This window comes from Phascolarctos cinereus, unplaced genomic scaffold (assembly GCF_003287225.1).
Source record: "Phascolarctos cinereus isolate Bilbo 61053 unplaced genomic scaffold, phaCin_HiC Scaffold_726;HRSCAF=1367, whole genome shotgun sequence".
NCBI classification, from domain to species: Eukaryota; Metazoa; Chordata; class Mammalia; order Diprotodontia; family Phascolarctidae; genus Phascolarctos; species Phascolarctos cinereus.
The window spans coordinates 282,484,726-282,498,774 of record NW_027556098.1 but is presented as its reverse complement, the minus strand read 5'-3'; the positions used below and the strand labels follow the sequence as shown (position 1 = coordinate 282,498,774).

General features: G+C 38.3%; 1 protein-coding gene across 11 annotated transcripts in view; it reads right to left on the bottom strand.

Annotated features, from left to right (window-relative positions):
• DEUP1 (deuterosome assembly protein 1) overlaps window positions 1-14,049 on the bottom strand; it is a 148,941-nt gene that overhangs the window by 87,850 nt on the left and 47,042 nt on the right. For 7 of the 11 annotated variants that reach the window (XM_021000725.2, XM_078147139.1, XM_021000724.2 and 4 more), the window contains one exon: window positions 6,550-6,666. The exons of the other annotated variants lie outside the window; for them this stretch is intronic. In XM_021000725.2, the coding sequence (XP_020856384.1) occupies window positions 6,550-6,666 (117 nt within the window). The remainder of the gene's footprint in view (window positions 1-6,549; window positions 6,667-14,049) is intronic. 11 annotated transcript variants of the gene reach the window in all.

Sequence of the window (14,049 nt, the reverse complement as noted above, 5' to 3'; positions counted from 1 at the left end):
CATGCTACAATTTCAATCATTTGTAACCCAGGGTTACACGGAGAATGAGCAGAGTTTTCCTTTCTGCAGGTCTGTGCTCAGTGAGTCTGTCCCTTTATCAGTCCCTGAACTGGAAGAACCAGTGGACTCAGTGACTCAATGGACCTTTAACAAAAGGGATGACTGCCCATAATCCTTGATTCCTTCTACCTTCCAGATGGCATTAGGTACGTACCTCTGAGATTTCCCAGAAAGTGTTAGGGAGAGAGGAAGGAAGCACCAGCCACTCTGTGATCACACAGTGGCTAAAGCCCATGTCCTGCCCAAGCAAGCCTTGGTCCTGGGTTTAGGCTTGCATTTTTTATGTTTGCTCTTTCCTGATCTTAGGCGAGCAAGTATTGATCCTGAAATGAACATAGCCACCCTGAGTCCAAGTGGTTTGACAATCCCGGGTTCTTTTGGTCAAAGCTGTATAGCCAACTAACTAGTTTAGTGCTTCTTGTAGAAGATGACTACTGGCTAGAGAATGAACTCAATTCCTGGCAGGGATCAACAGAAGACATGGACAGGGAGGTTTTGGGGCAGTGCGAAACTGAAGTGAGATATAGCAATACTTATTCAGTCCTCCTACAAACTGCTTTTTGTTCTCATGTTTATGACTCAAGCTCTTGGCAGATTATAAAAATAGTTAAAAGTTACAAGTTAGTGTTTGCTAAAGTCTTGTCAGTGCTTGCTATATCTTGTGTATTTTAGCATTGCTTTTTTGTGTAGGAAATAAATACCTCTCATACCTGATTAGTATCGTGCATTAAGTATCTTTCTATTTGAGACATGAACCAAAAACTAAGCTTTAAGTAAATCATTCCAGGGCACCAAAATGAAGGTTTTGCAGGCCAAAAAGTATAAGAAAAAGGGATCTACGGACTCTCAATAAAGGCCAGCCTCCCCTAGGACTGAATTTAGTCAAGACTACCTATATGGATCCAGAACAAATGAGTTCCTCTTAATAGAGAAGGGTGAGGGGCAAGCACTCTGAGTCTCTTGGGCCAAGCAGTGATTCCTTATTGTTAAATAATCAATAAGCATTTAATAAGTGCTATGTGCTAACTGCTGTTGATACAAATAAAAAGCAAAAAAAGTCTCTTCCCTGAAAGATTTTACATTCTAATGGGGGAGCCAATACATATATATATATAAATATATATATGAACTGGTACATACAAAATACATATAGCGTAGGTAGAGGGTGACCTTTAGAGGAAGGTATTTGCATCTGGGAGTTGTAGAAAGGCCTTCTGGAAAGGGTTGTACTTAATCTGGGTCTTAAAGGAATTCATGGTTCTAAGAAGTGCACATTAGGAAGGAGAACATTTCAGGCATAGGAAATGGCTGGTGGAAAAGAATGGAAACAGGAGATGGGAGTGTTGTGTGAGGGGAACACCAAGTAGTACAGTATGATTGGATCATAGACAGCATGAGGGGAGGGGAGAGTAAGGTTCTAAAAAATAAAAGGTGATACAGAAGGTGGTCAAGTTGTGAAAAGCTTTAAATACCAAACAAAGGAGATATTTGCTCCTAGAGTCACTTGAGTTTCCTGAGTAGGTGGCTGTCATGGTCAGAAGTACACTTTGGCAAAATCATTTTGGTAAAGGATAGATTGGAATGGGGAGAGATACAGGGAATCAAACCAGGCCTGAACTAGGGAGATGACTGTGTGAATGTAGGGAATGGGTGAGTAAGAGGTGTCATGGAGATAGAAACAAGATTTGGTAACTGATTAGATAAATGGGATGAGTGAGAGTGAGGACTTGGGACGACACCAAGATTGTGAGTCTAGGTGACTGTATGGTTAATAGTATTAGGGAATAGTATGAGTTTTGGGGAATAGCATTAGGGAATACTCAATAGTCTTAGGGTAAGTTTTTCGGGGAAAATAAGTCTGTTTGGGATATGTTGCATTTGAGATGCTTATAAGACATCCATTTCTAAATGTCCAATAACCAGTTGGTGAGAGACTAGGGCTAGGTATACAGATCTAGGAGTGACTGATGTAGAGATGATAATTGAATCCACGGGAGTTGATGAGATCACCAAATGAGACAGTTTGCAGAGAAAAAGGAAGAGGGCCAAGGACAGAGCCTTGGGAGCCAGACACATAGGAGGTACATAACGTGGATTAAGATCCAGAGTAAAGGAGAGTAAAAAAAGAGCAGTAAAATAGGTAGGAGAACCAACAGAGCAGTATCAGGAAAATCTTGAGAAAGCACATTTATTCAGGGGAAAAAAAAGTGATCAGTGGATGTGGATTCAGAAAAGGCTTTTAGACTTGGCAATTAAGAGATCACTGGAAGAGATCCCTTGGAGAAAGAAATTTCAGTTGAACGATAAGGTCAGAAGCCAAAGTAGAAAGAGTTCAGAAGGGAATGAGAGAGGAAGAGGAGATACCCGGTGGAGATAGATGCCTTTTTCAAGTAACTTAGCTGAGGGGCAGTGTGGGAAGAGACATAGAACAGTAGGTGGAAGGGATTTTAGAATCTAGTGAAGATTTAAGGATGAGGAAGACATTGGGGTGTTTGTAGGAAGCAGAGAAGAAACCATTAAATAGGGAAAGACTGATTTATTGGCCAAACGCTATTGTCTGCTCATGGAGCATGCTCATCTGTTCATATCCTACAAAACTTAGAAGGAACAATGGCTGGGTGCTCATAGACAAGTTTCACCTCTTTCACAATTCTTTTGGCGATTGGCCCCGACATCTTGTCTCCCTGAATTAAATATGTCACTCACAAGCAAAGGCTGTGTTGTCTTTCTTTTTTAAATTTTCTACTGCGCTTATATTTGTGTTGGACAATTGAGTAGGTGCTTAATAAATGCTTGCAGGCTGAATGAATGAGTTGACATTTTATTTTCAGTTGTTTCCACTTTCTAGAATTAAAACATCTTCTGCTAAAATCTGGAAATAAAACTATAGCAACGATATGGTAGAAACAAACTCCATAGTAACTGTGCCTGGTTATAGACTCAATTACATATAAAATGGCCAGTCTGCAGCATGGCTGATCTGATTACGTTGGTTATCTTAATAGGTGTAGTTTGCTGCCCACTGCATTTGGTCACAGTCATTGAGATTAATCACAAAGATGACTGAAATTATTGGATTGTCAGGGCTCCAGTTTGGTTCAGCTAGAACATATGTTGGCGCTACTTTCATATGGTTGCAGAATCAATATACTGAGTTAGAAAACGAAAGCTATACCACACTTAGAAAAAGAACAAGGTGTTTCACAGTTTTCAGTGAATTATTTTGGATAACCTTTGATAAAATTTGCTCAATTTTTACCTCATAAATCCACAAGTTCCAACACAAGTCACTGCCATTATCAACCATCTTCAAACTGAACAGCACAGAGTTTTTATGAGGTCTCATTAAAATTTCATTGCTTTTTTAGGAGGCAGCACATGTTATAGTGAGAAAAGTGATAGATCTGAAGTCAAAGGAGACCTGGGTTTGAATCGGTGATACTTACTAGTGTAGCGGGCTTAGCGAGCCCAGAGAGATTATCCCATGAAGCATGTGGCCAGATCTCCCCTGGAAACTTCTGGGGGCTTCAAGGACAATATGGGTCATTGCTGGGGTCTCTGGGAATGATAAACTTCTTGGCTGCTTCTGATCACATTTGAGCCAGGCCATGCTATGACCAGGATCACAGAGGAGATTCTTCTTCCCTAAAGCCCCAAGCACTGAGTCATATTGTCCTTGAAGCCCCCGAAGTTTCCAGGGGAGCTCTGGGCACAAGAACCCTGGGATGACCATTCAGCTTCATGACACTTACAGTACAAACTTGCTCATGAAAGACACTGAACCATTCTTAACTTCAGCTTTCTTACCTGCAAATGAGAATAATATGATAACTGTACTACTTCATGGGGGATCAAATGAGATAATGTATGTAAAGTGCTTTATAAACATTAAAGTGCACTATCAACATTAGTTATGATTATTATTAAATGCATATGTTACAACAAAATAAAGAAGAGATGTGCTTCAATTTTGCTATTTAATATTAGGTAAGTAACTAAAGCTTTCTAGACTTCATTTGTTAGATGAGGGGAGGGGACTGGGTGATCTCTATGATGCTTCCCAGTGCTAATATTCCTGCTGAATTACAGAATGTCAGAGCTGCAAGCAACTTTAAAATCCAATTTACCTTACTGTTGTTTCCCACTGCCCTCCTCTGTTCCTCCCAACACAGAAGATGAGGAAACTGACACCCAGAGAGAGGAAGTGATTTGCCTAGTCATCCAGTTAGCTACAGAAGGAGCTAATATTGGAAAATGAACTTCCTGATTCCCAATATAACACTCATTCCACTATACCTCTCTTACTAATGTGAAATCAGATAACTTGTAATTAATGTCTTCATTTGTACAAAAAGGTTCTACTTTAATAATTAGATAATGTTTCTATATTAATTATATCTAGACAAATATCATCTGTTTTATTCATAAGGGTCTCTTTTAATAATTAGGTGATATTTCTATGTGAATTATATCTAGACAAATATCATCTCTGTTTTATTCATAATTTTGAAAAGTATACTTAGAGATACAAGCTCAAATTCTAGCAGGACTAAAGCATTTCATATTTTTCAAGGCATACTAATATTTATCACAATTCATTGAAGAAACCAAAATCATCATAAAAAGATTGTATTCCTTGGCATGCTTTTGAATTACTTAGAGCTAATTAGCTTTGTGCTAAATTCATATCCTAAGCAATCATGATACAAGGCTGGATAAGAGTATGGGATTATGAAAAAGATTAGAAATGCCCAGACTATGGGACTTTTAGCCACTAGGTACTTTCTGGTCACCTCAATCTTCCAAACTCCATAGTCAGGACTTCAGTCCAGTAGTTATGTAATCCTTGGATCTGGTAAATAACTAAGAACTGGTTTGCTTTGTTTTGTTTTGGGGGGAGGCAATAACGAAAACATTACATTTTTGGTATATGTGTCCTGTACCCTGCCTTGCCTCTCCTCCCCCTTCTCACACCTTCCTCTCCCTGGATAAAAGATACCCAGAGTAGAATATAAGCTCCTTGAAGACAGGAATTGTGCTCTTCATTTTTGTATCCCCAAGTTGCTGACCAAGTGCCTTTCACATTGTGGTGCTTAATACATATGTGTTGAAATGAATTGGAGCCAGAGGTCCAACCAAGGATCTGATTCCAGGATAAGTGGCCAGGGGCTCCATGGCTTATGGGAGTTTCCATACTAGGAATTCCCTATACCAATGAAATAAATCTCCCCCACACACACAATGGTACAAATTCATATTTTCAAACTAAAGGAATATTTAGGTTTACATTAAACCCAGGGAAGCTCAGCTCTAAAAATTATTTTTTGCAAGTAGTTACAAGCAAGTATAAACACATAAACTGTTCCTGTAATAAATTAATTTATGTCGTTTTACATCTAGACAAATGCATGTAAGGTGAAAATTTTTTATTTAACCATCTTTTACTATGATTCCAGATTATGATTCTATTGGGAAACTATGACCTCTAGAAGTAAAATAAAGTCAAATTTTAAAAAGCTTAAAAATTAATTTTAAGATTCTCCTCCAGGTAATGTATAGTTTATATTTATTTAATTCTTTCATGTAAAACTTATAAGATTATTTAGCCAAATAGACAATAATTGGCTTGATCTTTATCCATGATATACCTTGCTTAACACGATTCACTGGCTTGGGGAAAAACACAATGTTAAGTAAAAGAATGTTATGGGTGTCCATAAGAACACCTGTGTAAACTCCATAGTTGCAATGGTCAAATAATGTTCTAGTAGAGCACTGAGACTTTACAGGGCTTGATTATACTATGCTAACAATGTTTTTTGGAAAGCAGTATTGGAGGCTTCTCTTTGAAATATGCTACATTCTGTTAAAGCACACAAATATTTGAATATATCATTTCTCTAGAAGGCCTCGATGATTCCGTGAAACATGTATGTTTGAGAAACCACATTAGCCATGCCACTGCTCTAGGTATTGATTGGAATTGGTGAGGCAGAAAACCCACATGCAGATTTTGGGGGGGACAGAATGCATTAATTTATAAATATCATGGTATGCTCATTTATCAAATATCACTGTAAAGTGTTAACTCTTTCAAAAAAGTACAGCCCAAATTCTGTCCTAAAAACTGTTGCATATCTTCATTCAAATTTCCATACCCAATGATTACAGACATCAAGAGACTAATTAAATATTCATCAATAGGGTGTTTCTTAAGTGTATTCCACATCTACAGATTCCAAGCTTCCAAGAACTTTTGTTTTGGTTCTGAAAAAATGGCTTGATGTATTCAGATGTGTACCTCAAATAGCTGTTCTAATTCACCAAAGGGACATACACTAAAAAGAATATACTCAGAGCAAGACTGATTGGGAATGGTATTTGCTGCCATATAAGCAAGCTATTCTATACATTACATTCAATATTAACAGCCAATAACAAAAATCAGTCTTTGATACAAATGAAGATAGTTATGAACATATATCTTACCTCTAATTTTTGGTTTATATTGCTCAATTCAAATGGAATTTCATCTTTGTTAAGAGTCCCACATTGTTTCATTTGGTGCAATCTCAGCTTTTCAAAGCTATTTGTCAGTTTAGAAAACTATCAATAAAAGGAAATATTAATGTTTAAAGTCTATTTGCTATTCCTACCATAACTTGGCTTCATTTCTTTTTTCAAATGCACTACTTTAACAATTTGTCATAATTGGCAAATCCTGCAAAGCATAATCATTTCAATATACAACTATGGAACTAGTTATTGAAATAAAGTTACTAAAGCTGAACACAATTGAGCTTTGATGTAAATCTGAAACTTCATTAATTTCTAACAATGATCACTTGACAAATGTTCCTTCAAATTTCCCTTAAATATATTTTAGGAACCCCACAATATTTAAAGTAATATTTTAAAAAATTTTTGTTTACTGCCATCTTGTGTTAAAAAATTTTTTTTCAATAACTAGCTTATAATGTATTAAAAAAAACTTAACTTTTAATTTATTATGAAAAAATGGTGAAAATTTACAGGTCATTTCAGTTTCAATGATGTTGATGTGTAAATACGTATCATTATGTAAAAATAATAATAAGCAAGACTGTTTCAATACTTTAGTTTCAATTCAATTAAATGAAACAAAGAAGGTGAGAATCATGCAATACGATGGGCCTGAGCAGGCCCTTAAAAAATTTTCATTCAGTATTGATGTTAAGTAAGTTGATTCTAGATGTGGCAGAATGATATATGTATGCATACTCAAAAGTAGAAGAGTACAAGAGAAAATCCTCAAACAGCAAGTAATCCAGGAATCCATATCTGGCTATCACGAGAGTACATGTAAAGGGACAGCCACATTATACTATGGACTCATATCAAGCTTGAGGTCTACTAAAATTTCTGTTATCTTTTTGAGATCAACTGCTGTCTGCATATGCCTTCCTTAATCTTGTATTTGGAAAGTTAATTTCTTGAACCAAATGTAAGATTCAAGAATTTCCTCAAGAAATGAAGTTAATTTATTGGCTTATAATTTATACAGTTCTGTCTCTGTCTGTGTCTCTCTTGCTCTCTCTTTCCCTCTCCATTTTTCCCCTTAGTCCCTACCCCCCTTAAAAATGGGAAGGCAATTCCCTTCTCTAGTCCTGTGAATACCATTCCTATTCTCCACAATCTTTCAAATATCACTAACAGACCTTCAGCAATCACATCATTCAATTCTTTTGGTACCTGAGGCTTATCTGGACTGGTTGAATTCATTAAGAGTTTCGGGGCTATAGGTACATTGTGTCTCTCAAGCAAAGGTCATTGTATTGCACAAAGAAAATGCAAATAAAATAAAAAATGCACAGCCCTGTGATTTCTGATTGTCATCGTTCCACACACATCATTCTGTCTTCTTTGATCTCCTTGTCCCCTTGTCTAGTTACAAACAAATAACCACAAACCTTTCTCCCATCCTCAGTGTTCCTTGCCCACTTTAGCTAAATCTGATCTTCTGCACCCTATTCCCACAGGATCATGCCATATTTATGGATACATCATATTATGTTTCCTTGGTTCCCTTTTCCAGAGATAATCTTTAAAATTAAGTTGGTTGGTGAATTCTCAGTGTATCCATATCAATTTCTTCAGACAAATCCTGTGTGAGAGTATGAAGCTAGGTAGCACAGTAGATAAAGCACTTAGTCTGGGGTTAGGAAGACCTGAATTCAAATCCAGCCCCAGAAACTTATTAGCTGTGTGACCTTGGACAAGTACTTAACCTCTGTCTGCCTCAGTTTTCTCAACTGTAATATGGAGATGATAACAGCACCTATCTCCTGGGGTTGGACAAGTACTTAACCTCAGTCTGCCTCAGTTTTCTCAACTGTAAAATGGAGATGATAACAGCACCTACCTCCCGGGGTTGTTGTGAGGATCAGCTGAGGTAAAATTTGTAAAGTTCTTAGCACAGTGCCTGGCACATAGTAGGTGCTAAATAAATGCTTTTTCCTTTCCTCATCCCTTCACAGTCAGATGACTTCTGCACAGTTTTAGTTGATGGGATGCTATCCTTCCTCTGAGCCCTTGAAATCTGCTTTCTTCAAATCATGAGTGCATGCCAAAAGACATCTGGCCTTTCTTTGCTTGACCACAAATTCTAAAAGGAAAGGGTCACACTTCTCCCCAAGGTTACCATCATTTCTCTTGCAGAAATTAGTACTCTACTGGTGAGAATCAAATCCAGAAAGCCACCAATCTCCCAGTCACACAGTCTCAATTTCCTCCTTGACTATTTTTTCAGTTACCTCACATACCTAATCAGTTGTCGAGTTCTGTTGTTTCTGCCTTCACAGCATCTCTCAAATCAGCCCCCTCCTCTCTTTTGACACTTCTGATCCTGGTGCAGGCCCCACCACCTCCTGCCTAGACCACTGCAGTCGCCTTTGGCTGGTCTCCCTGCCTTTGGTCTCTCTCCCTGTAATCCATCCTCCATTCAGCTCTGACCATGTCACGGCCCTGTTCAATGACCTCTAGTGGCTTCCCATTACCTGCAGGATCAAATATCAAACCTTCTCCTTGGCATTTAAAGCCCTTCAATATTTGATTCCTTCCTACCTTTCCAGTTTTCTTACACATATACACACTCTACAATCCAGCAACATAGCCTTCTTGATGTTTTGGGATCATGATGCTCCATCTCCCAACTCTGTGGCTTTTCAATGTCTATTCTCCATGCCTCCTAGCTTCCCTCAACACTCAGCTCAGATCCTACCTTCTTTAGGAGACCTTTTCTAGTCTCCTTGATACTCTCCAACCTCTCATCACCCCTGCCCCACTGCTAGTATCTAGTATCTCCCTTCTGAGATTACCTTTAATTTACATTGTATGTATCTCATATGTCCTCTTTTATTTATTTTTTAACATAAAATGGTGGTCTCCATTAGAATATTAGTTCCTTGATGGCAGGGAATGTGTTATTACCTCTCTTTTATCCCTAGTACTTTACTTAGCACAGTGTTTGCACATAATAAGTAGTCAGTAAGTCAATAAACATTTATTAAATGCCTACTAAGTGCCACACACTGTACTAAGCACTGAGGATATAAAAAAGAGGCAGAAGAGAGTTGTTGCCATAAAGGAACTCACAATCTAAGTGGGGGAGAGTGATAAACAAGCCAATATATACAAATCAACTATATATAGGATAAATAGGAAATAATTAAACAAGGGAAGACACTAGGATCAAGAGGGGTTAGAATAAGTTTCCTAGAAGATGAGACTTTAGTTGAGACTGAAAAGAAGCTGGGGAGGCCAGTAGGTAGAATTGAGGAAGGAGAATATTCCAGGTACAGAGAACAGCCAGAGAAAATATCCACAACCAAGAGATAGAGTGTCTTGTTTGTGGAACAACCATTATCATTGGATCAAAAAATACATGGTGGAGAATAAGGTATAAAAAGACCGTAAAGGCAGGCAAGGGTTAGGTTATGAAGGGCTTTGAGTAACAGACAGATGACTTTATATTTCATCTTGGAAGTGATAGGGAGCCGCAGAGAATCTATTGAATAGGAGGGTGACATGGAAAATAACTTTGGTGGCTGAACAGAGAATGAATTGGAGTGAGGAAAGACTTGAGGCTGGCAGACCCACCAGTAGGCTATTGCAGTAATGCAGGCATGAGATGATGAAGCCCTGCACTAGAGTGGTGACAAGGTCAGAGGAGAGAAAGGGGACACATTTGAAAGATGTTGCAAAGGTGAATTCGACAGGCCTTAGAAACAGATTGGATATGGGGGATAAGAGATAATGAGGAGCTGAGGACACCTACGTTGAGGTACTGAGAGGATGATGTTACGTACTCTACAGGCTGGGTAGAACTTGGGGAATGTTTAAAGGGAAAGGCAATGAGTTCAGTTTTAGACATGTTGAGTTTAAGATGTTTACTGCACATCCAGTTTGAGACATGTGAAAAGCAGTGTGGAGGTGTGATACTGAAGGTCAGCAGAGAGGTACAGGCAGGAGAGGTAGATTTGAGAATCATCAGCATCAAGATGGTAACTAAATGAGTGCTGATAAGATTACCGAGTGAAGTAGTATAGAGGGAGAAGAGAAGAAGGTCCAGGACAGAATCCTAGGAGATACTGATGGCTCAAGGACATGATCTAGACAAGGATCCAGCAAAGGAGACTGAGATAGAGTGGTCCAATAGACAGGAGAGCCAGAGGAGAATGATGTCCTGAAAACCTAAAGAAAAGATAGTATCAAGGAAGAGAGAGTGATCAACAGTGTCAAAAGCCTCAGAGAGATTGAGGAGAGGGAAGATTAAAAAAAAGTCATTGGATTTGGCAATTCAGAAATTACTGGTAACTTTGGTTAGAGAAGTTTTGATGGAATAATGAGGTTGGAAGCACTTCATAAATGCTTGTTGACTGCATGACAAACTTTTGAAGAATGAAATTATCATTATGTCAAGAACAATTAGTAATTCTGTTTTTGGAAGACAAAAAGAACTTCAGAAGTCCTCTGTCACTGCTATATTATGACTCTTTGCCAAGCTTGTCTTGTTTAGGGTGTCTGTGGTAGTCTTTGATGACAAAATTACCTATGCTCCTCTCTCTGTTGATCTTCACCCAAATGCTCACCACCATTTCCCCCATTCTTATTCCTAGATTTCTTCTACATATAGAAATGTCTTCTTAACAGCCAATGTTACCCCACTCAAGTTCGGATATGTTGAGTTTGAAGTTCCAGTGAGATAACAAGGTAGGCATGTCTAACAAACAATTTAAATTATGTATTGGAGCTCAGGAAAGATGTGCGGGATGAAAATATAGATTCAGGAGCCACCTGCATAGAGATAAGAACCCCTTGGCAACTGAAATTCCAAAAGAGAATATAGAGAGAAGGTTGAGGATAGATTTGTGGATAATGCTCACATTTAGAGGGTTAGAAGATGGAGAAGAAGCATTGAAAAACATCAAGAAATAGTCACTGGAATGGTAAGAGGCAAACCATAAGAGAGTGATATCAAAGAATCCAAGGAAGGAGAGAATGTCGAGAAGGAGAAAGTGACCAATAGTTATCAAATGCTTTAGAAAAGTCAAGCAGAAAGAGGACTGAGAGGTGGCCACTGGATTTGGCAATTAGGAAATCATTGGTGACCTTGGCGATAGGAGAGCAGTTTAAGTAGTTTCTGAGAATGAATCAATCAATACACATTTATTAAGTTCTTCTTATGTTCTGGGTATTAGGGATACAAAGATTTCAAAGACCACATGGGAGAAAAATGTGAGTAATACAATTTGTGTGTGTGTGTGTGCACACACATACACACACACAATTGATATGAAGTGATTTGGGGGGAGGCACTAGCAACTGCTCATCAGGAAAGGGTTCCCATAGAAGTTAAGGCTTGAAGGAAACCATGGATTCTATATATCAGATGTCAGCAGAGAGACCTTTACACATGGGAAAGAGCTTGCACGAGAAAGGAAAATGGAGTGCCATATGTAGGGAATACAAAGGTCAGTGTGGCTGGAACATACCGCGTATTTTAAAAATACGCAAAAAGGCTAGAAAGATGATAGTAATAATAATGATATTGATGATGATGATGATGAAGATGATGATGATGATGATGATGATGATGATGATGATGATGATGATGATGATAGCTAACACTTAACTAGTACTTTAAGGTTCACAGATGCTCTCATTTTATCCTCACAACAACCCTATGGGAAAGATGAGATTATTTCCTTATTTTGCAATTAAGGAAATTGAGACTGAGAAGGTTAAATTACTTGCCCATGGTGACTTGTTTAGTTAGTAAGTACATGGGGCAGGACTCAAACTCATGTTTTCCGGGCTCCAAATCCAGTGCTTTATCTACTATATCACCAGCTAGTAGACTGGGGCCAGGTTTTGAAGGACTTTACATGCCAAACAGAAGAGCTTATATTTGGTTCCTGTAGTCAACAGAGAGTTCAGAAAATCAGTTTGGTAGCTGTATGGGTGATGGATTGGAGTGGGAAGAGATTTCAGGTAGGCAGACCAATTAGATGGCTATTGTAATGATCAGGGCAAGAAATGATGAGAGCCTGAACTAAGGAGGTGGCTGTGTGAGTCTAGCACATGGATATATGAGAGATGTTGTAGGGACAGAAACAAGATTTGGCAAGCATTTGGATATATGGGGTGATTGAGAGTGAAGAGGTGAGGATAACAGAGAGGTTATGAATCTGAGTGACTTAGAAGGATGGTGGTAACCTCAATAGTAATAAAGAATTTCAGAATAGGTATGAGTTTGTGGGGAAAGATAATCAATTTGGTCTGAAATGTCTGAAAGGTAGTTGGTAATATGCAGTGAGAGCTCAGGCAAGTCCAGAGCTAGATACAATAGATCAGGATAGAGATGATTATTGAATCTATGGGAATAGATGAAATCAGCAACTGAGATTGTAGAGAAAAAAGAAGTGGTCCAGGATAGAGGAATACTTGCAGTTAATGGGCAGAGTATAGATGAAAATATAGCAGACTAAGGAAGATTGATCAAACAGGTAGAAGTAGAAGAGAGAGCACTGTCACAAAAATAATCCACAGTGGTTTGGAAAGCAGATTGTAACATGAGGAAGTAGAGGTACAAAAGAGACACTGTTCTTTCTGGAAGACTATGTTCTCTTTTAAAGTTTAAAGAAACCTTCATATATAACTGATTAAACTCAATAGGATTGATTGAGTTCTCTGTAGAAAATTCATCCCGTCACGCACATACATCCATGCACATACACACACACACACCTTACTCTGATGCCTCTTTAGGGTGAGGAGATAATCCTGAGCTCTTAAAGATTATGCTAGCAAAGCACTGGCTCTGCAGCTGGTTGAAGAAATGCTTTAAGTATGGTACCAGCAGAAGACTGTGTCTGCTATTTAAGGAATATCATCTAAATAGAAAGAAGCTCAGTACCATCAGGGTAACCATCAGGTGATGAATTTCCTAGCTATGACAACCCCTGAAACAAAGAAACTCAGTCCTCTGGGGTCCCATTTCTTCAACAACAGTGTCCAACGGGTGGAAATGATGACAGAGTAAGATGGGAATTATGCAATCTTTAGATCTTCTATAAAAATTAGCTGTTAGTATTCTGAATGTGAAATCCTTTTTCAGTGATTAATGAGCTGGCATACTACTGAGAGAAATGAACAATATCAACATAGGTATTTACTAGAAACAAAACCAGAAAACATGAAGAAATTGCAGCTAATAACTGGAAAAAATAGTGGAGTTGGGTTCATACCATATCTAAAGACAACATGAAACATCGTCTCCTGGGATACTGGCCTTGTACTAGTGATGGTGAGCAAAACAAGAACCATGAAGACTACCATATGCCAACATCTATTGCAAAAGTATCTTGAGTGGTCTTTTTATATTGTGACCTCATGGTTCAAGTTGCTACTGCTACATGAATTTCTACCTAAAGAAGTGAGGCTAACTGA